Source organism: Callionymus lyra, chromosome 13, assembly GCF_982586985.1.
Source record: "Callionymus lyra chromosome 13, fCalLyr1.hap1.1, whole genome shotgun sequence".
NCBI lineage: Eukaryota > Metazoa > Chordata > Actinopteri > Syngnathiformes > Callionymidae > Callionymus > Callionymus lyra.
Genome location: NC_141830.1, coordinates 7,848,342 through 7,875,034, shown reverse-complemented (window position 1 = coordinate 7,875,034; position 26,693 = coordinate 7,848,342). Strand labels below are relative to the sequence as shown.

The 26,693-nt window shown below is 38.8% G+C and overlaps 2 protein-coding genes across 3 annotated transcripts in view; both read right to left on the bottom strand.

Annotated features, from left to right (window-relative positions):
- Positions 1-61: 61 nt before the first annotated feature.
- pnisr (PNN-interacting serine/arginine-rich protein) lies at positions 62-7,861 on the bottom strand. Of its 2 annotated transcripts, none has more exons than XM_087805100.1 (12): positions 7,777-7,861; positions 7,213-7,321; positions 6,967-7,143; positions 5,277-5,515; positions 4,346-4,508; positions 4,060-4,247; positions 3,844-3,975; positions 3,680-3,779; positions 3,144-3,197; positions 2,635-2,829; positions 726-1,809; positions 62-450 (listed from the first exon to the last, which is right to left on the bottom strand). In XM_087805100.1, the coding sequence occupies exons 2-12, from the start codon at positions 7,298-7,300 to the stop codon at positions 417-419; spliced, it is 2,454 nt and encodes an 817-aa protein (XP_087661226.1). In that variant the 5' UTR covers positions 7,301-7,321; positions 7,777-7,861; the 3' UTR covers positions 62-416. The 2 variants fall into 2 exon arrangements, with proteins under 2 accessions (XP_087661226.1, XP_087661227.1); XM_087805101.1 differs by having other exon boundaries at positions 7,000-7,143.
- Positions 7,862-10,541: 2,680 nt separating this feature from the next.
- The window catches only part of usp45 (ubiquitin specific peptidase 45), a 33,546-nt gene continuing 17,394 nt past the window's right edge, over positions 10,542-26,693 (bottom strand). The window contains exons 9-18 of the mRNA XM_087805351.1: positions 19,438-19,525; positions 17,125-17,206; positions 16,363-16,454; positions 16,174-16,230; positions 15,966-16,097; positions 14,125-14,728; positions 13,452-13,549; positions 13,128-13,214; positions 12,900-13,044; positions 10,542-11,643 (exon numbers count right to left, since the gene is read on the bottom strand). Coding sequence (XP_087661477.1) covers positions 11,516-11,643; positions 12,900-13,044; positions 13,128-13,214; positions 13,452-13,549; positions 14,125-14,728; positions 15,966-16,097; positions 16,174-16,230; positions 16,363-16,454; positions 17,125-17,206; positions 19,438-19,525 — 1,513 coding nt within the window. The 3' untranslated portion in view covers positions 10,542-11,515. The remainder of the gene's footprint in view (positions 11,644-12,899; positions 13,045-13,127; positions 13,215-13,451; positions 13,550-14,124; positions 14,729-15,965; positions 16,098-16,173; positions 16,231-16,362; positions 16,455-17,124; positions 17,207-19,437; positions 19,526-26,693) is intronic.

The window sequence follows — 26,693 nt, the reverse complement described above, 5'->3', positions numbered from 1 at the left end:
AATGATTTAAGTGTCTTGAATACCAAGCTGGTGTAACCAACAATAAAAAAGATACACGAAACAAGGACAAACAGTTTTATTGATCAATTTACAATAATCGCTTGGAAAATTCACGTTCAGTTTTATCTTCTTACTTATTTTCTACCACTTCATTTCATTAATCGGGGGGTTGCTGGAGCCAAACCCAGCTGCTTAGTGCGAGAGGCGAGGGGCAGTTTCTTGTGTGTCTGCCGAGTCTAGTTCTGCTGTGCGTTGTGGTTTGAGTCACACGTTTTAAAAACAACATATTTACAAAAAAGTAACGGGAGAAAAGAAATGTAAGAGTGTGGTTCACCTACACAACTGCCTCTATAATGAGACAAGCCTGCTCAACTCATGGAATTTAAAAAGTGCACACGTCACTGAGGCCCCCGTGCTCAGCGTCTGCTCCGGTGGGGGGGCGACGTGGACCTGAAAGACATGGAAGCAACACTGTTAAACTTGGAGCCGCCCTCACATACAGCCTTGCACACAACAGCATCGCTCGCACGCGGCTCGTCTCGTCTCCGAGGATCTACTTTGCTCGCCTTCGACTGAGTTACACTTGAGGACAGAGTTTAACTTGAGATCGATCGAAATAGAAAACGGTAAACAAGGCAGCGGCGCATCATTGACATGAGGTGGATCACAATCTGACAAACATAAGAAGAGATTAGAAATAATAAAGAGTAGGAAGAGAATACTACCTTGATCGCGACTTAGACTTGTGTTTGCGGCTCGCCTTCTTACCAGACTTGTGAGATTTCTCCGCTGACCTTGAACGACTACGTTTGGATTTCTTGGACTTCTTTTCCTTGCTAACCTCGGGAGTTGGGGATCTGCTCGACTCCGAGTCGGAGCGTCTCTTGCTGACTTTGGCGGAGCCCTTCTTGTGTGATTTGCCGTCGTGCCGGGAGTGTCTGTCGCTCTGAGAGTCGTGCGAGTCGCTCTCCTTCCTTTTCTTGGATTTGCCGTTCTCGTCGGCGCCTACAGAGCTGCTCTTGTCTTTGCTCTTCGCCTTTTCCTTCTTTTTGTCTGACTCCTTCTCCCGTTCTTTATCTTTCTTTTTTTTATCTTTCTCGTGACTGCGACTCCTTTCTCTCTTCCTCTCCTTCTCCCTGTCTTTGCTAGAGGCCTTCTGCTTGTGTTTGCTACTCCGGCTATGACCGCTGTCCCGGCGCTCCCTGCTTCTTTTCCTCTCTCGATCCCTGTCCTTTTCCCTCTCTCTGCTGCGACTCCTGCTGTCTCTAGCCCGGGCCCGGCCCCTATCCCTCTCTCTGGATCGAGATTGGCTCCTGCGTCTCCGCTGCTCCCTGGAATCACTACGCTCTCTCTTACGGTGGCTCGTTCCCTCGCTGCTCCTCCTTCTGTCCTTGCTTTTCTCGCTACGAGTTCTGTGTGAGCTGCGACTGCGGCTCCTTCGGTGAGCCTTACGGGAGGAGGAACTGCTACGCCGTCTCTTTCTATGCGGGGAAGACGATCTAGAGGAGCTCCGAGAAGATGCTGAAGAGGAAGAAGAGGAGGAGGAGGAGCGACTGCTGCTGTGACTGGAGGTGGAGTGGGAGCTACTGCTGTGACCGTTAGCCGGAGAGTCGCTGCCGTTACGCCCGGATCGCTCCTTCCCTCGAGCCGACTGTCGGTCTTCACTGCCTTCTATCTCGCCACGAGATCTGCGCCTTTCTATCACGGGCTCCGCCTCCCTTTCCTTTACATCCTGTTTATGAGAATTATCCGTTTTTATCTCCTCATACTCCCCCCTTTCTCTTTTCAACCAGTCCTTTGACATCTCCTCTGAAAAACAGATAAAAGGAACAGTTTTAACATGGCGAGTGACAATAGACTTAATGTATTATGATGAACTACATTAAGGGTTATAACGCATCATAATAACAATATTAAAAAGTGTCACATGATTAAATAAAGGTGTTTGATCATATTAAGCATATCTCCTATGGAAGTAAATCAGAATATTAAATATGTAAAGTTTCAATTATTAAAATGTTTTCATTCCATATTAAATGTTCAAGCGTTTGTTAATTTATTCATTAAAAAAATTCAAAATGATGAACCGTGATTAATGATTTTTGTTAGTTTGATATTCTAATTCAAATCAGTTAAAAAACATTTTTAAATTCAATATTTTAAATTCACTATTGTCTAGTTTTGAATTTCAACAATGGAATTTTAATTATTGAAATTACAATATTAATTTATCTGCATTAAAAATATAAGGTTATTTTAGAAAATATTAGTATTCAAATTTAAATATTTTAAATTAAATAATAATAAACCCTAGAGCTAATTCAAACTTAAAATATACAAATAATTTAATTCAATTTATTTTTTGAAATGCATAACGCCCGTTTATTCTCTGACCTGGTGGCCCTTATACAAACGTATTTGCGATATCCCTTGTGTCTTCTCTAAGACAAGGGTTAAAAAAAAAAAAACATTTCAATAAAAACAGTTTAATATTAAACCATTCAGTTACGGCACAGATTTCTACTCATTCCCAAGATTTTCAAACATCATTGTTTTCTTGTTTGTATGAAATCTTCTATAACTGTATTATACCTATGTAAATAATTAAATAAATTAACTAGTAAGTACATTTACCTTTTGCAAGTGATGCTTCTTGTGCTTGCTTCTCCAGGTGCTGCTGCACCTCCCGCTCTTTGCGACGGAAGGCGTCCTGCTTCTGACGGATGCGGAGGCGCAGTTCCTCCTCGTCCGTGTCGGAGGAGTCGGACCCGTGGACGCTGCGGTCGTCCTCGTTCTCGCTCTCGTCGGAACCGTAGTCACCCAGGCCGCCTGCCACAACAGAAGCCCCGAATGGTTGAGAGTTGGACAGTAGCCGGGCGTATTCTTGGTTTCACCAAGTGAAACCGTCAAGCCAAGCTTAGGCACCAGCGTAAGGCACTTATTCCAGAACAGTTTCACACCGACGAGTCATAAATCCAGCTTGATTATCAATATCAGAAGGCATGCTCCTATCAAGAGAAAACTAAATGTTGTGCTTCATATTTGGTTGTTTCCCGGTCTTCCCTCGAATATATATTCCCCGATGTGATCTAGGAAAACGACCCCTTCCCTCCCTCCCACGACAAAGAATAAGGGATACTCACTGAGACCAGTCAGAGAAGCCAATGCACTTGACTGTGCCAGCTGTTTTGCAGGAGCTTTGATTCACATCAACAACAGGAACAACATGTTAAAACACATAACGCCATGATCTCAAAGGCAAGAGAGTCGTTATCGAGCTGGATCACAGATAAATATTCAACAGGGCTGCCTTTGGTGACAAGCATAAAATGAAGAAAAGAAAAAAGGAAAAAAAAAGGAAATAAAACAGAAAAGAGAGATGGTTAACAAACACACTTCTTCGACACAATCCAAGTCAAACGGTTGGGCAGGAAAAGAGCCATTCTGTGTACGTCATTAAAAGGATAATGTATATTTAAAGTGTTCCTGATCACAGACTTGATTTGCCTAAGAAAGGAAGGAAAAGATATCTGATCTATTAGCAAAGAAAGTGGATCCTCCATATAACTTACACTCTACGCTGCGTCAGCAGACTTTAGTTTAGGTTATTTATGAATTGCGTCTATAACGTGTTAATGCGATTTAATGCCAAGATCTAAATCGGGAAGAGAGAGCAGACCTCGAGTTGCTTTACGGTGCGATTCTTTGGCCACGTGCTGGATCTCTTCATTCGTGACTTCCAGGAGGATCTCAGTCAGAAGAGTTTTAGTAATCACCATCTGAAGACAAAACCATTAATGTCCCATTTCATCAAATACGGATTTAAAAGAACGACTGACGTACCAGCTGGAATTCCTTTTCCTCCTCAGTCATTTCAGAGTCACTTTCTTCTGCACGAGGGGATGGACTCCGAGCAGTGTATTCTTTTTTCAAAGTTCCTTTTTCTCCCTCGTCATTCCCTTCGTCGTCGCTGTCCTGGTGTCAAAGCACAACACGTCGATTGTTAATCCATAGGAATGTTTTCGTACCAGCATCTGCTTAAGACACAAAAGTTCCTACAAATTTGCTCTTGCGAGGGACGTGAGGTCCGCTCCCTCCATTGCCCAGCTCATGCGTTTTGTCATCGTTTGCCATTTCTGCCCGCTCCCTCTCCATCTGTTCCTTCTCCATCCTCCTTTGTTTTTCTCTGTCCATCTTCTCCAGACCTTCTCTGATCCAGGCAGGTAGGGTTCGCCTTTTCACAGCATCTGAAAACAAGTAGTGACGAGTCAATATCTGCTCATTACACCCATTTTCTTCATTTGATACGTTCTGAATTTGAATACAATTATTTTAGAGCCTCTACCTAGGGTCGCCGGTGCCTCCTGCTTAACAGGGAGTGGAATTGGAGATCTGGGCCGTTCCCTGAAAGCAGGTGGTCTGGCGTCTCTCCTGTTCTGAGGGGGGCCTTGCCAATAGGGGGGTTGAAAGGATGAAGCTGCTGGGGGGAACGTGGGAGCCGCGCCATGCTGCGAACAAACAAGAAGAAAACCATTGTTAATAAAGTTGACTGATTATTTTGTCAAAACACCAATCAGCCATTACATTATGACCGGCTTCCTCATATTTAATGAGTTCAACAGTGTTGCTCACATATCTATGCAGAAATGCTTCTAGCAACCAGTTGGTCATAATGTTATGGCTGATTGGGATCTGTGAGCAGATGTTGTTTAGGGCTGAGTAATAGTATTAGATATTGATACACTAAAATATTTTTCCACAACACCTCATCAATATTCAAGAAGACTGAATCAATGATTTTTTTTTTCAATTTAAATGCAAACATTCACTGAGTTTGTTCATGTTTGTGTTGCAATTAAACTTCCATCTGCTAAATGACAACAGCTAAGGGAACTGTTATACTGCGAGATCCCTGCAATGACTGAGGATGAGAGGATACAGTGGACTCCAGCAGCTTTTAAAGCTGACGTTTGAACATATTCTGGTTTCAAATCAAACGAAAGCTGTTAAGACTTCGTCAAGAGTCAATTGGTCTGTAAATTCTGCAACATCAGATTGAAATACTATCTCCCTCTATTGTATCGTCTAGCTAAAACTGTGTGTAGTAAGTAAAAGGAAACAAAATCGATTTATATCAAACCATGCAGGATCTTTAACAAGCCACCATGAGGGAAGCGACTGTTACACCAAGACGCTGGATCTCCTTCTTGTGTAACTCACTTGTTAAATCAAAACCTAAAAACCGCGTCATCTGTGACTACAGAGCATCTGCATACCTGATAATCAAACTGGTTTATGGCCATGGGGGCCATGGCGTAGGTGTCGGGCTGTGCCCCATACCCATGGCTGTTCGGGGGGTAAACCCCACGGTGGGCTTCAGAGGTGAACTCCGTGCTGTCCTGGCTGTTGCTGTCTTCGCTAGGGTTCACCACATCCATAGGCCCCGATCCAGGAGGGATCCACGGTTGCTCTTGAGGGGGAAGAGGTGGAGGGGGCTGGCTATGCATCGCCCAATCTGGTAATAGGAGCAGAAAAATCAGTGAAGTGCCTTTAATACTAACTGAAAATTTGAGAAGACACATTTAATCATTTTGTCAGTCATTGTGATTTATCTATTAGGACTCAAGTTTTATTATTTTTGCTTTTGTCACTTGTCCTGTTCTTTGAGAAATCTGATTTTAATATTTGGTAATTTAATGTTTCATGGATTTTTGTGTGGTTTCACTGTGAATTCAGGCCATTTCTGTCTAATTTAATCGGTTACATCTTTACTATATACGTACAGGCATCCTAGTTAAGTAAAATTTAATTCATTTTTAATAATCGATAGATTTGGCAAATAATATGAAAAATAATAATAATAAATAGATATAAAACATGAATTTTAAACGGTACAGAGTTTGAATGTGATAATGAAGGATTACAAGGCAGAAGGAACATTGTTTATTTCCTCCTTCTCAACGGCGTTTGGGGAATTTACCATAAAGTTTAGCGATAACTTTTCAAATTAAAGTGCGGCTCATGACAGGAAAATCCTGAACAATAAATAGCTTGCAGGCAGTATGTTGTTGTTGTTAAGTTACAATGACTCAACCTTGCGATGTCATCTCTGTGCGAGTAGTTATGCTGAAACAAAAGACAGAGCCACCTTATGTTGCTTCTGATTGATCAATATTGCGTGGTGGTGCCTTCCATGATTGGCTAAATTTACGCAAAAAGGACCAATGTGTTCTAACGTGGAAAAAAATAAATAGTGTTATATTGGCAACTATAAGCATGTGTGGCGTATAGTAGAGAATGGTTCTCAAACCCAATGTTTTAGCGGTATAATAAAAATGTATTAGCATGTTCTAAAATACTATATTTAGACTTGAAATCTAGTTACCATATTAAATTAATGTTTTTTAGAAAACAGTATATAGTTCCGAAAAACAAGAAGCCATAACTTATTGGTGCATATAGTTTTCTTAAACATATTAAGCACGTTATGTTACTGTCTGTAATTTGAAATATAGATGAAATGGATGTTGAATGGAAATTGGGGGAATAATGTGCAAATATTTGTCAGAGGTCTACAGATCTTTTTTCCATTTAAAATTGCCCTGAGAGACATTGACCTTTCATTATTTATGAATGTTTTTTGGGGTCAAATGTTATATGTTGGACGATTATTAATCTTATAAAAATCTAAGTGTTTTCATGGAGCACTGCAGGAGAGATGAAAGATCCCTCTGCTGAAGTTAGACATAATTCTTTCCCAGGTATTTATGAAGGCGAAAATGCAGCTAGGCAGTATATCAGCTTGGGATTGAAATTGATGTGCATCTTATTGTTCAAAACGTGTTTTTCTCTTGGTAATCTTTTTATGTAGTATGGTTTCTTTGATAGCACAACTAGCATACTAGAAGACTGAAAGCACAAATATACTACTACTATCACTACGCTCACAGCTACCGTGTCGTGTACCTGGTGGCCACATTCTTCCGAACGGGGGGTCACCTTGGAAAGTGCCATGGTTGCTCTGTCCCCCAGATTCAATGCCTGGGATGTCCTGGCCATTTGGCTGGACAATAGGTGGCTCGGGTCCTGTTGTGTCCTTCTGGGCGATCCATGCCTGTGCCAGGGCGGCCCAGTCAACTTGACCTGCGTCAAATCACAATAAATCAGACGGGCTTCCTACAGACTTTGAGTCGGTAAAGTGGGGGTACTGACCTGGATCCTGCTGGTGCTGAAAAGATTGCATCCATTGCTGCTGGCTCAGAGGCCACTGTGGCCAGGGCTGCCCTCCCTGGTCCCACATCTTCACACACCGAGATCAGAACTGAAAAATGCATCACAGGACTTAAGATCTTCCATCAAACTTTTTGTCATGTTGATTTTACCGCTTTGTTTATCTTAATAACATGCTCCTCGGATCCTATTCTGGTGCTACTTCAAGGTTAGCATCGTGCTAACATTAACTCACTCATGCTTTTTATCAATATCAATGGAATTGTCACGGTGTTCAGTGAAGGGTCGGATTTGCAAGACATAACGTGTTCGTTTATCAACCAAATGTTGCTCGTGAGCATCCGTTTATGTCAACAGAAAAGCTAAATTTAGCCTGAGTTAAGCTAATGTAGGCTAAGCTAAAGCTCCTAACGACGCTAGTTGACGCAAAACAACGTTAAAATGTGCTCAAATCTCCCATATTTGTGTTTATTACAAAGTTGAAACGCACCACGGATCGAAATAAACGTTTAAAAAACATGAAACCCTGTGTATTTATCTATATACCTTGTCCAGATATCTCTCATCTGCGGAGCTTCTTCCAAAATGGCTGCTTTACTGCTCGAGCTGCGGGAGGAAGTGGAGCCTCTCCGGGTAACTGCGGCTCCTCCGGCTACACCGGCGAGATGTTTGGAATAATGCAGAATATTTGTATATAAAGCAAACCCTTAGATACAAACACAGCTTTTTAACCTGATGTACGTTTTTGAATGTTTTATAAATCAGTGCATTCAAAATATTGAAAATTAAAAAATACAGAATATTTTAATACATTTTTGTGTACATTTTTCAGTTCATATCAGGGGTTGCCACAAAAAATGCCCCTTTATAATCCCTACAATTAATGTATTCAGCTTTTAACAAGTTCATAATGGTTCTCATGAGCTCAGAGTAAAACTTTAAATACCATCAAATATTTAATTAAATTAACAAATAAAATATTTTGAGCACTAGTTGCATAGAAATACTCTTATGCGTTAAAGCAGCAATGTGTAAGAGTTAAAACATTGTATCTGGCGCCCCCTAGTGTCAGCAGTTCACAAAAAAACAACAGAATAATAAAGGAATACTTGTAAAATAAAGATAATCAAATAAAAAAGATAAGTACATAAGGGGGGAGAGAGAGTAATAAAAATGTTTTTGTTAAATATTTATGTTTAGTAAAAATGGTTGAGTAAAACGGGGGTGTCGTGTATGAGAGGTTTGTTTCTTTGATATACAATCAATTAAAAGGTTTCTTCAATCTAAAAATATATATATATATAAAAAAGTTGCTTTTGATCTCTTAAAAATTACAACAAAAAAAACAACCATTCAATCCAAAAAACGTTGCTTCAATAAACAGTATTTCAATGCATTTTCGAGTGTCAAGTCCATTTTATTTTTTATTTTTAGTAAATAAAAGTGTTTTTAGTTGATTTTTTTTAATATCTAATAATTTAAGCTTTTTTTTCGATTTAAATTTTTTTTTTTTTACTCAAACATCTTTTAATAGTGATGTTGTTATTTTGATTTGTTAAATAGGAAATTAAAAGGTTTCTTCAATCTAAAAATATATATATATAAAAAAAAAGTTGCTTTTGATTTTTTTTAAATTACAACAAAAAAACAACCATTCAATCCAAAAAACGTTGCTTCAATAAACAGTATTTCAATGCATTTTCGATTGTCAAGTCCATTTTATTTTTATTTTTAGTAAATACAAGTGTTTTTAGTTGATTTTTTTAATATCTAATAATTAAAGCTTTTTTTCTATTTAAATGTTTGTTTTTCTACTTAAACATCTTTTAATAGTGATGCTATTTTTGTTATTTTGATTTGTTAAATAGGAAATTAAAAGGTTTCTTCAATCTAAAAATATATATATAAAAAGAAAAGTTGCTTTTGATTAAAAAAAATTACAACAAAAAAAGAAACTCAATCCAAAAACCGTTGCTTCAATAAACAGTATTTCAATGCATGTTCGAGTGTCAAGTCAATTTATTTTTATTTTTAGTAAATAAAAGTGTATTTGGTTGATTTTTTAAATATTTAATAATTAATAATTAATAATTAATAATAATAATAATAATAATAATAATAATAATAATAATGATAATAATAATAATAATTCGATTTAAATGCTGTTGTTTTTTACTTAAACATCTTTTAATAGTGATGCTATTTTTGTTATTTTGATTTGTTAAGTTGGAAATCTTAGTGAGTTTGGTAACAAACTGTGATAAAATAAATAAATATAATAAAATGGTTATTATTAATTACCAAAGTGGGTTTCAGGTGTCATTTGTTTGTTTTTACTGAAAATAAACATTGCTCCAATAAACAAAAAAACAAACATTTTACTATTAAAAAGTGTTATTTTGATTTTAGTTTTGTGGTTTTAGCTTCAAAGTTGGACTAATACTTAAATAAATAATATTTATTTTGAGTAATAAATGTGATAACCTTTTATAGCATTAAATTAACATTTAAAAAATCCACCTTCAATCATGTGGAATCAAACTCTGGATTCAGCAACAACATCCAGTCGAGGGTCACACTCTGCGCAGGTGTTCTTCCAAAAAGTGCTGCGCAAGTGTTATGACCGCGTTGACGTCTGAAGGTAACCCGAGGCCCGCACGAAACCAACTGTGCGGCGCCAACACATGTAGAAACGCGTTTGTCGTGTTGGACGCTCATGCAGGGGGTTGTGGGAGCGACGGTGTCAGCAGCGGTGACAGCCTCGCAAATTTAACCTCCGCTGCTGGTTGAGACAGTGACGAGGATTCATTAGCCGAGATTAAATCACATCCAACAGTACAGCTGCAGTGTCCTCGAGCCAAACGCCACCTCGATAAAAATAGAGAAGTGCATTTCAGAAAGGATTTCGCTCGTTGTGTTGGTGACAACCTGGGGTTTTTAATGTTCCGGCGTTCTGACCGGGATGTCACAGCTTGTGGTCGGGGGAAGAAAAAAAGAAAAAAAAAAAGAGGCCGTTCAGGCCGATGTCTTTGGACGTTGCCCTTTTTCCCTGATCCCACACCCACCTCCTCTTCACCAGCTCGCGACATGTTTCGGGAACAGTGCTGCTTTGCACCCGTCGCCGCGCATCACGGGCGAAGACGGGGTCGAGTGTGACACGCCCGTTACGAGCGCTGACAGTCCAACGGCGTTTTCGTCTGCGAACATCTCGCTTCTAAGTAAAAAGAAGATGACACCGACTCTGAAACAAAAGCTCTTCTAGTCTGAAAAGAAAGCATCAAGGTCATACTTTAGTCATAAATTAAGTTTAATCCTGAACCGTTTTAAATTTACAGATGTATTCATTCATTTCTTATTTTAATGGAACCATTTTTTTTTTTTTACTGAAAATAAAACTGTCTTGCGCAAAAATTCCCTGCATGCGTCAATATTTACAACCACACACTCTTTCGTTATTCTTCACACTCGAAGCGTAGGCACTGAACACTTGCTTGAACCGAGTCGGCCACAAACAAGAAGGTTATTTCCAACAGTTACTCCGATATGATGGATACATTCAAAACTCACGTGCCAATGATGATTTCACTCCAGAAGGATATTTGATAACATTGTAAAAAACATTCACAGAATTTATTTTTTTTCCCCACCGTCTTTGGCGGCAAATACAGTAAAACGCTTGGATAGATTCTCTGGTAAATAATAAAAACTGTGCTGAAGTACGACGGTTGTGTTTTTTTTTCTTTAAAAGGCGAGACTTTTATGTACAATTTGGAGAAATTCTTGAGCTTGAAAAAAAAAAAAAAAAAATTTTGAAGCGATCTCATGCAAGGCTTTTTCTTAAAGAAAACATAAACCGTACAGTCCTGCACTCGAGCCCTTTTTTCTCTTCATAAAGAGAAGTAATGCTGATCATTTTCTCACTTCTCAAGCCCTGAATTTACATTCCCCCGTCATGTTTCCACACATGTTCGCAGCACATTCACACGATCCCAGACACACACTTGACATCTTTTTTTTTAAAGTGCGGAGCACCAAAGAACATGCAACGACTCTTGAAGCGACGGCATGCAATTTTCTCTCTGACGCGTTCAGAGACGAAAAAAATAAACCAGCGGCTGTAGAAACACTTTTTGTTTCAATGTAGCAGGAAAAGTCTCTTTAAATGTTGTATCTATTGACACACATAGGGTTGCTTTTCCTTATATCCTGAAGGCTAATGCTTTCATTTGCAGCCGGACGAGGAGTCTTTGCGTCTCAAGCAACACCGAACCAAAGCGGGAGGTCATTAAAGCATTTCCTCGTAGAACAGCAGGTACGCCTGAGAGTTCAGTACCCTCGACTCCGGTACTGTCTGGACGGTCGTGTCGCTGATGTAGACCCACTGTCCCGAGGAGCTGCTGAGGTCTCTGGCGCCTGGAATGAAGAATGTTGAGTTATACGAGTAAGGTAAGGTAAGGTAAGGTAAAACTTTATTGATCCCTCAGGAGGTCTCCGTCAGGAAATTGTTTTTTTCCAATAGCCAGCAATTTTTCATAAACAATAAAAAATAATACATGAAAAATAAAATAAGAAGAAGAACATAAAGAGAAAAAGAACAAGATGACACAATCTAAGTCTAAAGATAAAGATAAAGAACATAGATCAAAGAAAAACAACAAAGACAAAGGATACAAAGACTAACATAGTACAGAACATCCAGATACTCTCACTCCACTCCTGCCCCCGAACTCAGAATTGTACAATTTAATAGCCCGAGGGATGAATGAGTCCCTGAGTCTATTTGTTTTGCACCTGGGTGCAAAATAAGTCAGAATATCTTTTCAATTGTTTTTTTATTATCATTGTATAGATCTTATCAATACAAGTGTTTTCATGGAATCGTGTGGGAGACACAGGTTTATCAATGACTTTCCTAAGGTTTCCGAAACAGTCTTCGGGTGCTTAAGAAAGGTGAGGATGCAGCCAAGCAGGGTCTCAGCAGGGGAGGAGAATGACCTGTCTCTAGTTGTAGAAACATGGTTTTCATGGTTAACTTTTATTCCAAACACATGTTTTTCTTTTCTATATGCTACATGGGCACTACAGGGGCTGAAAACAAACCGAGACGAAGAACCGTTTGAGTGTTTTTAGTACTTAAAAGTGCAAATACCAACATTTATTTAGATTTTTCAAACTAATTTACCTGATATTTATAATTATCTGCTATTTTATCCATTTCAGGCGTGTTTTTGCCATGTTGAGAATTTAAAGATTTGATTTTTCTACAGTTATTTATTGATAAATAAATAAATAAATTTATTTTCATAATGTCTACAGTGGAAGGGCGTTATACGTAAATTTTATTTAAAAAAAACTGTGATGGTCATACTTACTCTACAATGACATGGATATAAACAAATAATTGCAATGATTCAGTCCTAGTCATTCTTATATTATAGAAAAATATTCCTCGTCCGTCCATTTTGGTCAGCGTCGTTAGTGAAGAGACATTTTTGTATCTCTTCAATCTAGTTTACCTCGTTTGGTTTGGTTTAGTTAAACTAGCAATAGCTGCTCTGCAGAGGTGGGGAAACATACGATAGAATCCAACCATTCTCAGGATTCCTGAGACTTTTTCTTCCTATCAATCGCCTACACAACGAAGAATAGTGTTGACATCAGACTCTAACCTGTCAGTTTCTTGTGATGCTGCTCTGGTTTCTTCTGTGGGGCACGAACTTTGACATATGCAGTGTAGTGACCTCCCCTCATGGATCCACTGTGTTCCACGATGCCGTATAGACTGTAGAGGACACGTTCGCCAGCCGCCAAGTTCTGTAGCATGAAGTGGAGAATTCATTTTTTTTATTTACCCAAAAGAAAGTAAATATATATGTATATGTTTTTAATGACATTACCTTGCAGGATGCTGAACAAAAAGGCGCCAAATCCAAAACTAAAGGAAAGTCAACATGACGGTTCACCTTCCGAAGATTCATTCCTGCCTAAAAAGAAGATAAGAAGTTAAGCTTCATGTACCATCTTCCTTTTCTGTTCCAGGAAGAAATTAAATTGATGTATGATGTTTAATGTTAACCATCTTCCTGTAGATGAAATATATATAAATATATATATATATATATATAGGTTAAAACAAGGATTAGTAGATAAAGCCTAAGTTACCAACGTCATATAACAATAAGTAACAAATGTCCTTGAAAAATACATGTTTTGTGGCAAACCTGGTGAAATCGTTTCAGATGTAATGTGATGACAGGTGGCAGCGACGAGATGAGCATCTGCTTTCTGGCGCTGGTGTAAATCTTTTCACACTTCTTATCTGCCAGAACACAGAAATATAGACGATTAACATCGTGATATTTACAACAACAACAAACAATATAGTCCAAAATATTATTATTATTATTTCTAAGGGTGTGTTTAGGCAAGACTCTGGCGATACTATGCGGATCACGATACAGGGGCAACCATATGATATATTGCAGTATTATATATTTGTATTATTGTCCGAGTACAAGACTCTGGGGTTTACAGACCGCATGACTCTTGAAGGCTTTAGTCAGTTAGTTTTCAAACCAAAATATGTCCAAACATCAGCTTTAAAATCTGCTGGAGTCGACTGTATCCTCTCGTCCTCAGTTATCATCAGGATCTCACGAGATTTCAATGTTCATTTAGCCGACGCAATGACGTAATGACTGCTGCCACCTAGCTGCTGGAAGTTTAGTTGCAACACAAATAAAAAATTTAATAAAACAAATTATTATTTTAAACTTTCTTGAAATATAAACCATGAAATAAATATGATAAATTGCAAACCAAAAATAAATAAATCTATAAATATTTCAAGACTACAGTATAATGTTGGTAAATGACTTCCAGCGCAGGTCTGACCTGAGAGGCTGCTCTTCCGCAGCTGCTTCTGCCTGCGCTCGGTGCAGCTCTCGCACAGCAGCTTGTTGTTGCCCATCAGCAGCTCCACGGACGTGAACTGGTGCAAGCAGGACTGGACAGAGCACTCCTTGGAGCTCGGCGTGTAGCTGTGGGACAGGGCTTGGAAAGCCCCCTGGTGGTGTTGATGGTGGAGGTTATCCCGAGAGTCCCGGGGGTCGTCCGGAGAACAGAGCGAGGACGAGGAGCAGTCCGAGCTGAGCCCGATGCTCACTTTGGACACGGCGGACACCAGATGCTCCATGGTGCCGCCATGCCTCGAGAAGGACGTGGACGTGGATGAAGCCACCAGAGAGGACGACGTCTGATTGTGGGCTAGACTTGAAGATGGACGCGGCGTCCATTCGCTTTCCGAGGCCTCGCTGTCTGCATCGTTGCTGCTGTCCTGAGGGCAAGAGTCTCTTTCACTGGCGTCTGAGAGGCTCCCGGCGGCGGCCATCTTGGACATAGAAGTGCGAGATCCTCCGGCTATATTGTCGTCCTCCGGACGCTCAGCTCCACGGACCTTTTCTTCCATCGAGCTGGAGGACCTCCTGACTTGTTGTTTCTACAGGAAACACATTTAAGCTGCAAGTTTATTATGTTGTTTAACCATTTTAATTTAATACCCCAGATGCAACACTAATAGACTCAGGGACTCATTCGTTCCTTGTGCTATTAGATTGTTTAATTCTGAGTTTGGCAGCAGGAGTGGAGTGAAAAGATGATTCTATTCTATGTTAACCTTTGTATCCTTTGTCTTTGATCCATGTTCTTTATCTTTAGATTGAGATTGTGTCATCTTGCACTTTCTTTTATTTCCCTTTGTTCTTGTTTTATGAATCCATCGTATGTGTTGCTGTGAGCTGGAAAAACAGGAGGAGACCTCCAGAGGGATCAATAAAGTTTATCCATCCATCCATCCATCCATCCATCCATCCATCCATCTAATACAAGGGGCCAATTACTCTTAGCACTCTTGGTTAGGGCCAAACTAATTTTATATTTACCAATTTTTCTCCGATCAAATTGAATTGATTTCATTCAACCTCAGTTTTACAGAACAGAAGATCACGATTCAAGAATTCCTGTCTGCTGAATTATATTTAATTACATTTATTTTTATTTTACTCATGTAATTAATCATATTTTATATGCTCACTATGATGTCATTTTTGGGGGTTTTTTTCTTCTTTTATTTATCTATTTTTTCCATTTATATTGATTTTATACTGTCATCACCGCAAAACACTATATGTTGTGTTTACAATAATGACAATAAAGCTTTTCTGATTCTGATAAGATTTCAACGGGGGTGGGGGGTGCTTGATTCAAATTTGGATAACATGTTTAAAACCTGTGACACAAACTAAAAAAAATCTTTTTATTAATGAAGGCTATCTAATTGATTCAGAGTCATGCTCACAGATAATTATCAACACTCCAAGTAACCTCAAAACTGATGTAAAATCATTTATTTTATTAACAAAAAACATGACACTTAAATATCATTGAAACATTTGTGAAGTATATAATAATATATGACAAAACCTTCGGGTGGAAAATGAATGTAATCCATACTAATACTACTCATAATTATTAGATTTTAAGTATCATTTAAAAGTATTTCGTATTTGTATATAATGCATCAAATGCACAGATATTATTTATTATATTGAAATCTAGATACTGAAATATTGGTATTGACTTTTTCATCTAAGTCTAAAACATCTGATCATAGATTGATCGAGATTTGTCTATATGGTTTCCACCATTTAGTATCCAGAGTAAAGAAGGTTTTCTACCTGTGTACCCAGCTTCCTGTTGCATCTGTTGGCCGACTGAGAAGAAGATAGAAGCTGCTCGTTGTGAGGCAGATGAGCTTCCTGTTCTTTGCTGCCCTTCCCTTGTCTGCCGGGATTGGACGGTTTAGAAATCTGGAGACAAATATAACAAATTAATTAATAATAACCAGATGACATTGAGTCAAAACATTCAATAAAATACACTTACCCTCTCCTCAATTATGGGTAAAGAGATGTCAATGAAGGCCTCTTTCACAGTCGAGATCTAGGAGACAAACATGCATCAAAGCAAATACAGTGAATGTGTTGGTTCCTAAGTTTAAATTTAAAATAACGAACAAACTAAGGCAGATTTTCTCTTAAGATGATTCTTACAAGATGAACCACCCACACTTACATGCTCACATTCTTCACACATAATGGTGTTGGTCAGCTCGCCCACAAAGATGCGGTCAACAAAGGTCATCCTTACACCTTCTTTTCCGTAGGCTGGCGGAGAGAAAGACACGTGATTAGTTACTGACATGAAAAAATCATATTGGGCGAGCTATGGGTTATACAAGTCGACATGTCAATGTCACATGTCTTATGTGTCTTGGCATTTTAAAGTATGTATTTTAGATGTATATTGTTTTTGATTGTTAAAGTGCTTTGTGACCCTGGTCTAGAAAGGTGCTTTACAAATAAACTTTACTTACTTACTTACAAGTTATGCACCTTTGTACCACAACGTAATTAATAGTAAGACATGAGGCATTTTATTTAACCTAATTACAGCATTTTTTAGATCAAACTCTATATATCAGAGCCATCAAATTATTGAATGGTTGAATTTAACATTAAAATGAATGTTATAAATAAAAAAATAAAAGTTTTTATTCAAATAATATATTGTAATTATAATAGCTTAGTAACTAAGTTTTCTTAGATTTATTTTTAACTTTCCCACTTCTTTATATTAGCTTAGAAGGCCCCTCAGAACAGTCACTGGATAAAATGTGGCCCCTAAGGAAATGTGTCGTTTTGAGGTTGTAAAATTACGAACACTATTTAAAAAAATAATTAAATAGTAGTGCCATTTAACTAGTTGGTAAACGCTCCCTTTGATCGCCACGAGGTGGCAGTGTTGCTCTTGCATGAGTTGCTCTGGATTCCAAACCTTTGACTTGACGCCTGGTCTCTTCATCCGCAGTCTTCTCTGTGGGATTGTTGAACGCCTTCAGAATTCCTGCCTTTACTCTCTGAAAAAAAAAGAAGAAGTTTTTAAACATCCTTTCACATCTGAATGTGACCAAAAGGTTTTTTCCTCTCTAAACCTCCCTGATTAAATGTGATCAATCAAAAGTGTCGCCGCCGCATGACAGGTGTGTCCCATAACACGGCATCATTAGTGTATAAAAAAACAAAAAAACAATCATTGCGCTTGTCATAAACTGTTGTCACATCAACTTTCTAATGAACTGTGCATGTGATCCCGGTGATTGGAGGCGACGCGGCCTGTGAGTTGTTTGTGGGCAGAGCTGTGAAGAGTCGCAGTAAAGCGCCAATCAATAGATAATTGGCCGCGGTCTCTGTCTGCCCAGGAGACCAGTCGCCCCCACTGTCCCCCGACCCACGCACAGCACTGGCTATTTAGGTCAGAAAAAGCCCCAATAATCCCGGTCAGACTCTGGCTCGGCTCAGTCGGAGCAGAGGCAGCGGCTCCTTCTAATTAATTACCAGCCGCCCCCCCGACCCCCCGATCCCCTTCAGTAACAGCATGCAGTGTCCCACACTGGACGGGCACCGTCAGGGGGAGGGAGGGTGTTGTGTTGGCTGGTGGAGGGGGGGGTGCAGGGGTGGAAACTAAAATGAAGACGGAGCGAAGAAGGACAGTACATGCCCTGAGAGAGTAAGACCCACCGTCTCAGCTAATTGATGATAATTGTCCGGGAGCAAATTAGCATATTTAGATCTCTGATACTAATGGCCAATAAACACAAACACTTAGGGCCTCTAAAAGGCTCCCGACACCCTCTGCAAAGTGACCTTGCGCCCCGTCACGACCACACACACGTATACAGGACGGATAAACCGACTTCTCTCTTCGTGTCTGGACGCACCGATACTGAATACGAAGCTACTCAACCCGTGGAGTTTAACCACCGTTAGTTTAACAACTACTTTTACTTTTGAATCAATTACAAACAACTGTATTCTCACTGGTTACTACACCAGCAAACATAATATAACAGTTTTGTTGACAAAAAATAATCTTAAAAAAGGAGTGTGGATTTTAAACAAGACTCGCTAGAAAAACTAATTTAGAGAATTGAATAATGGTGGTCCACTTCCACGTCGCGCCCTTGATTGGATTGAGAGATGGCTGATGAGTGTGCGTGTAAAAGGGGGGGCGGGTGAGGGGGTGACCCTTGAGCACAATGGGACAGCCCTGAAGCCCATTCAGCAGCTGTGGGTTTCCCAAGATCACACAATGATGCCGGTTGTGGCACTTGCAAGTCGCCCGAGTGGCACAACTGTCGGCGTTCACAAGTTTGAATGGGAGCCGGGGCGAGGCCCAGACCGCGGCCCCCCATCCTGGGGCCCCGGGCTGACCACTAAACACACCCGCCGACTTCTCCTCAAGGTTCACCCAGCCACTGGTGGGGCCACAAGGAACAATCCAGCCCTCCAAAAGGACTGCCATGGGGTCTCCTAATTGCTCTGTTAGGGGGCAGGGGGAGGGTGGGACGACTTGGTACTTGCCAAAAAAACATGGAACCGTGAAGTGACTGGCCAAGCAAAACGAGTCAATGGATCGAGACAACGTGACGCTACAACAACAGATCGAAAAACAACGTTTGACTTTGCTTGTCTTGAAGTCGTCTTTGGGTCAAAAAACAATCTGTTTATACTAGAATCAAAATAAGGATTAAGAACGTGTTTATTTCCAGTTTCATAAAAGCAGCAGAGGCACCTGTCTGGGCCGTTGACAGTTAAAAAAATTATTAAATAAATATAAATTAAATACAATTTGATCATTACAATAAAATAAAGTAAGAAGCTTTTAAATTAACGTTTGCATATATAAATTAATAACTAAATCAAATAAAATACATATAGGACGTGTGTATGGTTCCGCTTTTACTTATTTACTTAATTGGTCTTCTTTTTATAAGTAGTGGAATAATATTAACCCTAAAAGGTCCTCCGTCTTTTTTTCTACTCACGTACACTGACAATAATAAATAACACATTTGATACCTTTTATTATCTACGTTTATACGACCATATGAGGCAAATTGACATCATGTTTCTTTTTTAAATTAAACTCGTTAAATTAACTATACAAATACACCTCATTTTATTTCCCAGTTATTTCTGACTTATAGACGTAATAGACTGTTTTTTAGAGTACAGTTTAACATAAGGTAGATATAATTATGTCCCCAAAATATCATTTTCCAAAAGTCCAGAAACAATATAAACTCACTTTGGTTTCCTCCACACGTATAGAGTCCAGCAGATAGTGGAGAAGCTCCTGGCTGTCCTGCTGCTGGTAGCCTTTGAACCGTGGAGCCCTGAGACAAACAAAAGCACGCATTACTATGACCGTATAAAAAATGATGGCAGACATATGGGAAAATAAGGAACAGTGGGATTGAACAATTCACGGCAGTCTTACATCGCGGTTCACCTTCTGCACTCACTGTTTTTTTTTTATGGAAACGTTAAAGTATATTAAATTATATAGTTAATTTAGACTTGAATGAATGAATTAATTTATGCATAATATCACGTTGTTAAAATTGTGTGGGGTTTTTAAGAGTGTATACACTGTGTGATAATGTGGAACAATGTTTAGGAAAGATTCATAAAGCGCACACAAAGGGATTATGAGGCCTCAACGTGTATATTATTGAATACTGAAAAAGGAAATGGTCAGTACTTTGTGAGTTTTTTGCCAAAAAAAAAAAAGAATTCTCAATGCGGATTTACACATGGAAACATGTAGATATTAAGCAGTTGGATTAGAGAATATTTAGAGACAGAACAATAGGAAAACATATTGAAGTCATAGAGGTGAGCGACTCTCCTCCTCTCATGGACCACCCTTGGCAGATGTGAGGACAGATGCTGGGGGCAGATGGACAGATGTGCATGGAGTCACGGCGACCTGTTGGGCATCGCACACACAAACAGGAGACAAGGAGAACCCGGATCCGAGATCAGGGATGATTGTGAAAGGGTTTGGACAAAGCATTAAACTGTAGTTTACTACAGATGTCTTTATTTCCTGTTAAATCTAGGCGTCAATGCATTTGAAATTATGATAAAACATTTCTCTTTTAACAATTCACTTGCATCATTGCATGATTTTCCAAAATGCAAACCAGCTGACCATGTTGGAAGTCACACCATTCGTTTTTCGCTACAGTTCACACGCTGATTAATTCCTCAAACATACAGCGACATTAAGATACAAGACCGGATGTCCACCGCCGTGGGGAGAGACGGCCAACCACCTGCCCATGACACAGGTTAGGAGCAGGAGGTCTGGAGCAGCCCAAAGTCACCCCCTCGCCCTCGCACACTGACACGAGCGGCGTCTCCTACGCCCTTTATCGTGCAGACAAAATAGGGTCGGGTGGGCAGAAGGGGTGCGAGTGTGCGGCGGAGAGAGTCCATATGTCGCTCGTTGGCCTGTCCTGGAACCGAACAGCATGTGAAGGAATTTCACCCTCTCTCGCTCGGGCTCACTGGCCGGTCCGTCTTCCCGGGAGAGGAAGGAAATGGAGACGTAGAGGAGGTAGAGGGAGGAAAAATGACTGACATAGAAGTGGGGGGGGGGGGGGGAAACAAGAGGAGCTTTGGAAGGATGAGTGGGAATGAGGCAGTCTGGAAGCTCATCCCAGTGGAGAGAAGCAGAAGGGCCCTGTAGCGCTGCTCTCAATCTGGCCAACATAAGCAGCTGCGGTGCTAACACAATTAATAGCCGGATGAGTTAGTACCAGACACAAGGCCACACAAGCTCACCCCCCCCCCCAAAAAAAATAAAATACACATGTATCACACAAGGCAACTGCACATTGTTCACGAAATACACATTTGGGCAAAGCAATGTATATTCAGATGTATAGTTACATTAAATCATCTAAGTTATTTTAATGTTTAATTTAAATTTTTTTTAATTGAAATATGATCAAATTGATTCATTTGAAGCATTTATAAAATAAAATGTGTATATAGTTGGACAGTAAATATAAAAGAAAGAAATACAATTTAAAATGAAGCCAAAGAAGGAAACCTTACAAAATACTTTAGTTCAAAAAAGGAGTAAGAGGTTAAAAAAAATGTGTATTTTCTTAATTTCCTTCGCTTTTAAATTATTCCTCCGTTTGTAGAAAATTGTCAAATATTTTTACACTGACATCCATGCAAATACGTAATATATGAGAAATCATAGCATAATGCAACAAATATAAATAACATAAATATCTATATAGACATACAATTGTTAAAATCTAATTATACTATTAGATATAATAGTAAGTAAGTAAGTGAGTAATTTTTATTTATATAGCGCTTTTCCAGACCAGGGTCACAAAGCGCTTAAACAATCAAAACAATATTCAATAAAGTATATACTTTAAAGATCAAGATAAAACTGATAACACAACAGGAGTTCCAGAAAATCAAGGAAAAGCCTGAACAAATAAAAACGTATTTTCTTGAAGGAGTCAGTAGATCCATCAAGCTATAGCTATATAAGTATAATATAATATAATATATATAAAGCTATAGCTGTAATATAATACAAAACGTACATAATGTATACACATACATACTACATTATTTTTATTATCCAACAAATAAATATCATATACTAAATTAATTGCAATGCAATTATGAACATTTATCTCTCCTTCATATTTTTCACTTTTTCAGACAGATTTATACTTATACAGATACTTTATACAATACTTTGCTTTATTTCTGTCGCCAGACTGTCCCATGACGTCACTCTACAGTTTGATAAAAAAAACAACTAATTATTTATATTATTTATATTGATTTTATAATATATAAAAGCTACCTCATTGAAAATATTTGAGAGACAAAACATAATTAATAACAAAAGAAATTAACAAGCTGTGAATTAACATTTGAGTGTGTTTGTGTTACCTTTAAAATACACTGAATAATCACCAGAGAATATTTAACAGTGCTTGAAACAAGAAGGTGCAAAAGAAGAAAAATGTCTTTCTTCTACGAAACTGAACATTCTTTTCCCTTGAACCAGATGGAGGTCTTCATTGAAGGCAAATAACCACGTCATTGTTGTAGTTTTCTCTTTCTACGAGCCGTTTTTTTTTAGGCGTTTGTTTACATGTCAGTGTGTCCTGAATGGCATAGCAAAAGATGGAGTTCATTATTAATTTCTGTTACTTCGCTCAAAAATGCAATGAAAGGAAAATGAAAAAATGCTTGAGGGTGAAAAAAAGTGTGGATGTTGACACACACTGAGAAATCTTTCATCAGCGTTTTGGCAAAAAAAAGAAAAAAATGTTCTGTTGCCGTTGGTAAAATTGAATTCACCCCCGGATAGAAACAGGTGTGAGGGATCTACTATTTCTTCCTCCTTTTAAAATATATTGAAATCAAAGTGGGTTGTTTTAGATACAGCTTAGTTTTATCATGAATATTTATGTGCGTTAGTTTTTCATTCAAAAAAAACATTTTTGACTTACTCAGCCGTGGAATTGAACCTCAGCTGATTGGAATTCCATCAAGATGCAATTCTGGTACAAGTTGGAACCAGATTTGTTTGATGGAAAATATCCAAACCACATAGCTTGGCACCGGTCTGACTCCAGAACATACCCTTTTCATTGGCAGGAGATGGAAGAGGCGGACAGCAGCAGTACTCAGCTGGTTAAGGTCAAACGCGTGTGGTAACACAGCACAAGGGCTTAGTGGGCCCCATGGTGCAAATCAACACTCGTAACAAGCTGGAATCTCAGCCTGAATGCTTTGTTAACCTGCCTGTCAACACAGACATACTTGTACGGAGTGAAATGAAAGAAGAAAAAAAATGTTCCCTGGCCGTATAAGGTCAAGGACAGACCATTAAGCTGCAATGAAGATCACAGTGGAGCAATTGGACAGGTCAGGGTTCTAAGGGATGCTGTATGAAAACAGCGATTGTATGCCAAAGCTTTTTTTTCTTCTTATTTTCTTAAATACATCAACAGTTACGTTGGGTTTAGTGAAAATATTGAATCTGGTGTTGTATTAAGTGATCACGGGTTCAGTGTCTGCTGCTGATCTTTGCTACACAGACCTCCATCGCTGCACTCGTTTTCAAATCCTTCCATATGCGAGTATATAAGTCATACATTGAAGCTCACTTACGCCACACTTTTACGGTTGTAATGAAGAAGTGAGGTTGTGCTGTGTTTTGTCAAATACTTGTTTGGATAACAAATAGCTCCCGGACTATTATCGACATTCAATTAACACAATACAATTAAATGTGTTTGTACAACTATTATGAGATGTTTTCTTAAGTCTTTACATCAATAGCTATGACTTTTAGGCATTCCATGGTTTCTTTCCCATCTGTTCGAAACGTGAAAACACAGATTGCATAACCATTGAGGAAAACAAGTGTGGTCTAATTATTTATATTTGTTACAGCATGTAACTTATTGCATGGTACCACAAATAATGTTTTTTCAAGCCAATACCAGTTAACATGCTATATAATTGCCACAGTAGTTTAAACTCAACCTCACATCGTTCCAATGGCCGTCATTAAGATCATTTCAGTTGTTTAATCGGATTAAAAAATAGAACAATGAAATCCTGCTAGATGCTGGCGATGACTGAGGATGAGGGGATACAGATGGCTTCAGCTACTTTTAAAGGTGAGGTTTGGACATATTTTGTCTTTCATTCGATCCACGTGGATCGAAAATATCGTATCCAATTGTGTAGTCTATTACTTCAGCCCTAAACATCAGCTTACTGAATTCAAATGGAGAGAGCTAAAAAATAATAATACAAGCAAAACCAAGAGAATGTTTTACATAACAGCCATAACAATTTTAGAGCTGTTAAATATTGATCGAGTATGATGAAATAAATTGTGACAATTAATTGTATTTTTTCTTACACCCCTATATGGGTCCAGTTGGACTTGGAGTTTAAATATATTTCTGACAAAAAATACCTAGTGCTAGTTATTTAATTTCCCATCATAACTCATAGAAGGATGTGAAACTAATTTTTAAGGATAAGATGCATACACTCAAAATGTATCTTGTGCCCTCCGTTTGTTTAATCATTGGAGCCAACATTAAAATTAACAAACACGAACTAACGACTTGTTTAAAAAAATTGGGGTGTATCAACTGACCACACCTGTGAACAGTGGGAAATGATGATGATTTTGTACATTTCTGATTCAATAAAAAAAACAACTAATATAAATAAATATGTAGACAAACTGAGGCTTAAAGGCATAATCTAGTAGATTTGATTAGCTCTTGTGCATGTGAGCATGTACAGGTGTGCATGTGCATGTGTTAAGTGAACAGCTGACTGCGTGTTGGCTGCAGGCTGAGATGGTACCAGGTGAGGAAGCGGTGTGCAGACACATAGGCCTGCTGCATGAAAGCACGGTACCAGAATAACTGTGAGAGCTGCACCAGAGATGGACCCAGCCAGCCGACTTGAAATTCTCCAGTCACCCACCTGCACTGCTAAACTACACAAATATACCTATTTGCACTAATACACACAAAACAAACCTGACCCATAACAGGCAGCCATACATTTGAAAACATGGAGACAAAGTTGCTGCTGCTGTGACAGAAAGCAACAGTACAGTTGCAGTTGAAACCTTGCTCTGGATCAAATATGACACAGGTGCTGCAGAAACGTTCGCGAGCACTGGCAAACTCATTATCTGCTTTGAAGCACTCGGAAGAAGGTGCAGTGGCATTGGTGTGCATTGTGTTTGTTGAGGTTGGTGTGCGTCAAAAGAGATTCAGCAGGGACCAGGTGCTAACTGGGCCTGACTGGTTAAAGCGGTCACATCACAATGATGAGATAAAAGCAAGTTAAAGCTGAGCCTTTTGTGTCGCTGGCATGGCGATGGCCAACTGTAACAGCGAGGAATCCGACGGTTGCTTCCTCGATTTCTGACTCCAAACAAGAATATTTGAAAGTATTTGAACATAGATCTTCTACAGAAAATGTAGAAATACCATATTTTCCAAACAATGTGATATGAAAGAAATTTTCTTTTCTCAAAAATCAAATTAATTATGTTGTACTCACTGACCTCGAACCAATTGTAAAAGTAGAAAAATGTTTAACTAGGACTTTGGTAGGCTACAAGGCCACACTGAAGCCCAGCAGTATTATTACTCTGAGAGGCTCTGTAGTATTATTCTGAGATGCTCTGTAGTATTATTAATCTGAGAGGCTCTGTAGCATTATTACTCTGAGAGGCTCTGTTGCATTATTATTCTGAGAGGCTCTGTAGTATTGTTAGTCTGATAAGCTCTGTAGTATTATTATTCTGAGAGGCTCTGTTGCATTATTATTCTGAGAGGCTCTGTAGTATTATAACTCCGAGAGGCTCTGTAGTATTATTACTCTGATTGGCTCTGTTGCATTATTATTCTGAGAGGCTCTGTAGTATTATTACTCTGAGAGGCTCTGTTGCATTATTATTCTGAGAGGCTCTGTAGTATTATTACTCTGAGAGGCTCTGTAGTATTATTACTCTGAGAGGCTCTGTTGTATTATTATTCTGAGAGGCTCTGTTGCATTATTATTCCGAGTGGCTCTGTAGTATTATTATTCTGATAAACTCTGTAGTATTATTATTCTGAGAGGCTCTGTTGCATTATTATTCTGAGAGGCTCTGTAGTATTATAACTCAGAGAGGCTCTGTAGTATTATTACTCTGATTGGCTCTGTTGCATTATTATTCTGAGAGGCTCTGTAGTATTATTACTCTGAGAGGCTCTGTAGTATTATTACTCTGAGAGGCTCTGTAGTATTATTGTTCTGAGAGGCTATGTTGCATTATTATTCTTAGAGGCTCTGTAGTATTATTACTCTGAGAGGCTCTGTAGCATTATTACTCTGAGAGGCTCTGTTGCATTATTATTCTGAGAGGCTCTGTAGTATTATTACTCTGAGAGGCTCTGTAGTATTATTACTCTGATTGGCTCAGTTGCATTATTACTCTGAGAGGCTCTGTAGCATTATTATTCTGAGAGGCTCTGTAGTATTATAACTCTGAGAGGCTCTGTGGTATTATTACTCTGATTGGCTCTGTTGCACTATTATTCTGAGAGGATCTGTAGTATTATTATTCTGAGAGGCTCTGTTGTATTATTATTCTGAGAGGCTCTGTAGCATTATTATTCTGAGAGGCTTTGTAGTATTATTATTCTGATAAACTCTGTAGTATTATTATTCTGAGAGGCTCTGTTGCATTATTATTCTGAGAGGCTCTGTAGTATTATAACTCCTAGAGGCTCTGTAGTATTATTACTCTGATTGGCTCTGTTGCATTATTATTCTGAGAGGCTCTGTAGTATTATTACTCTGAGAGGCTCTGTAGTATTATTACTCTGAGAGGCTCTGTAGTATTATTATTCTGAGAGGCTCTGTAGTATTATTGTTCTGAGAGGCTCTGTTGCATTATTATTCTTAGAGGCTCTG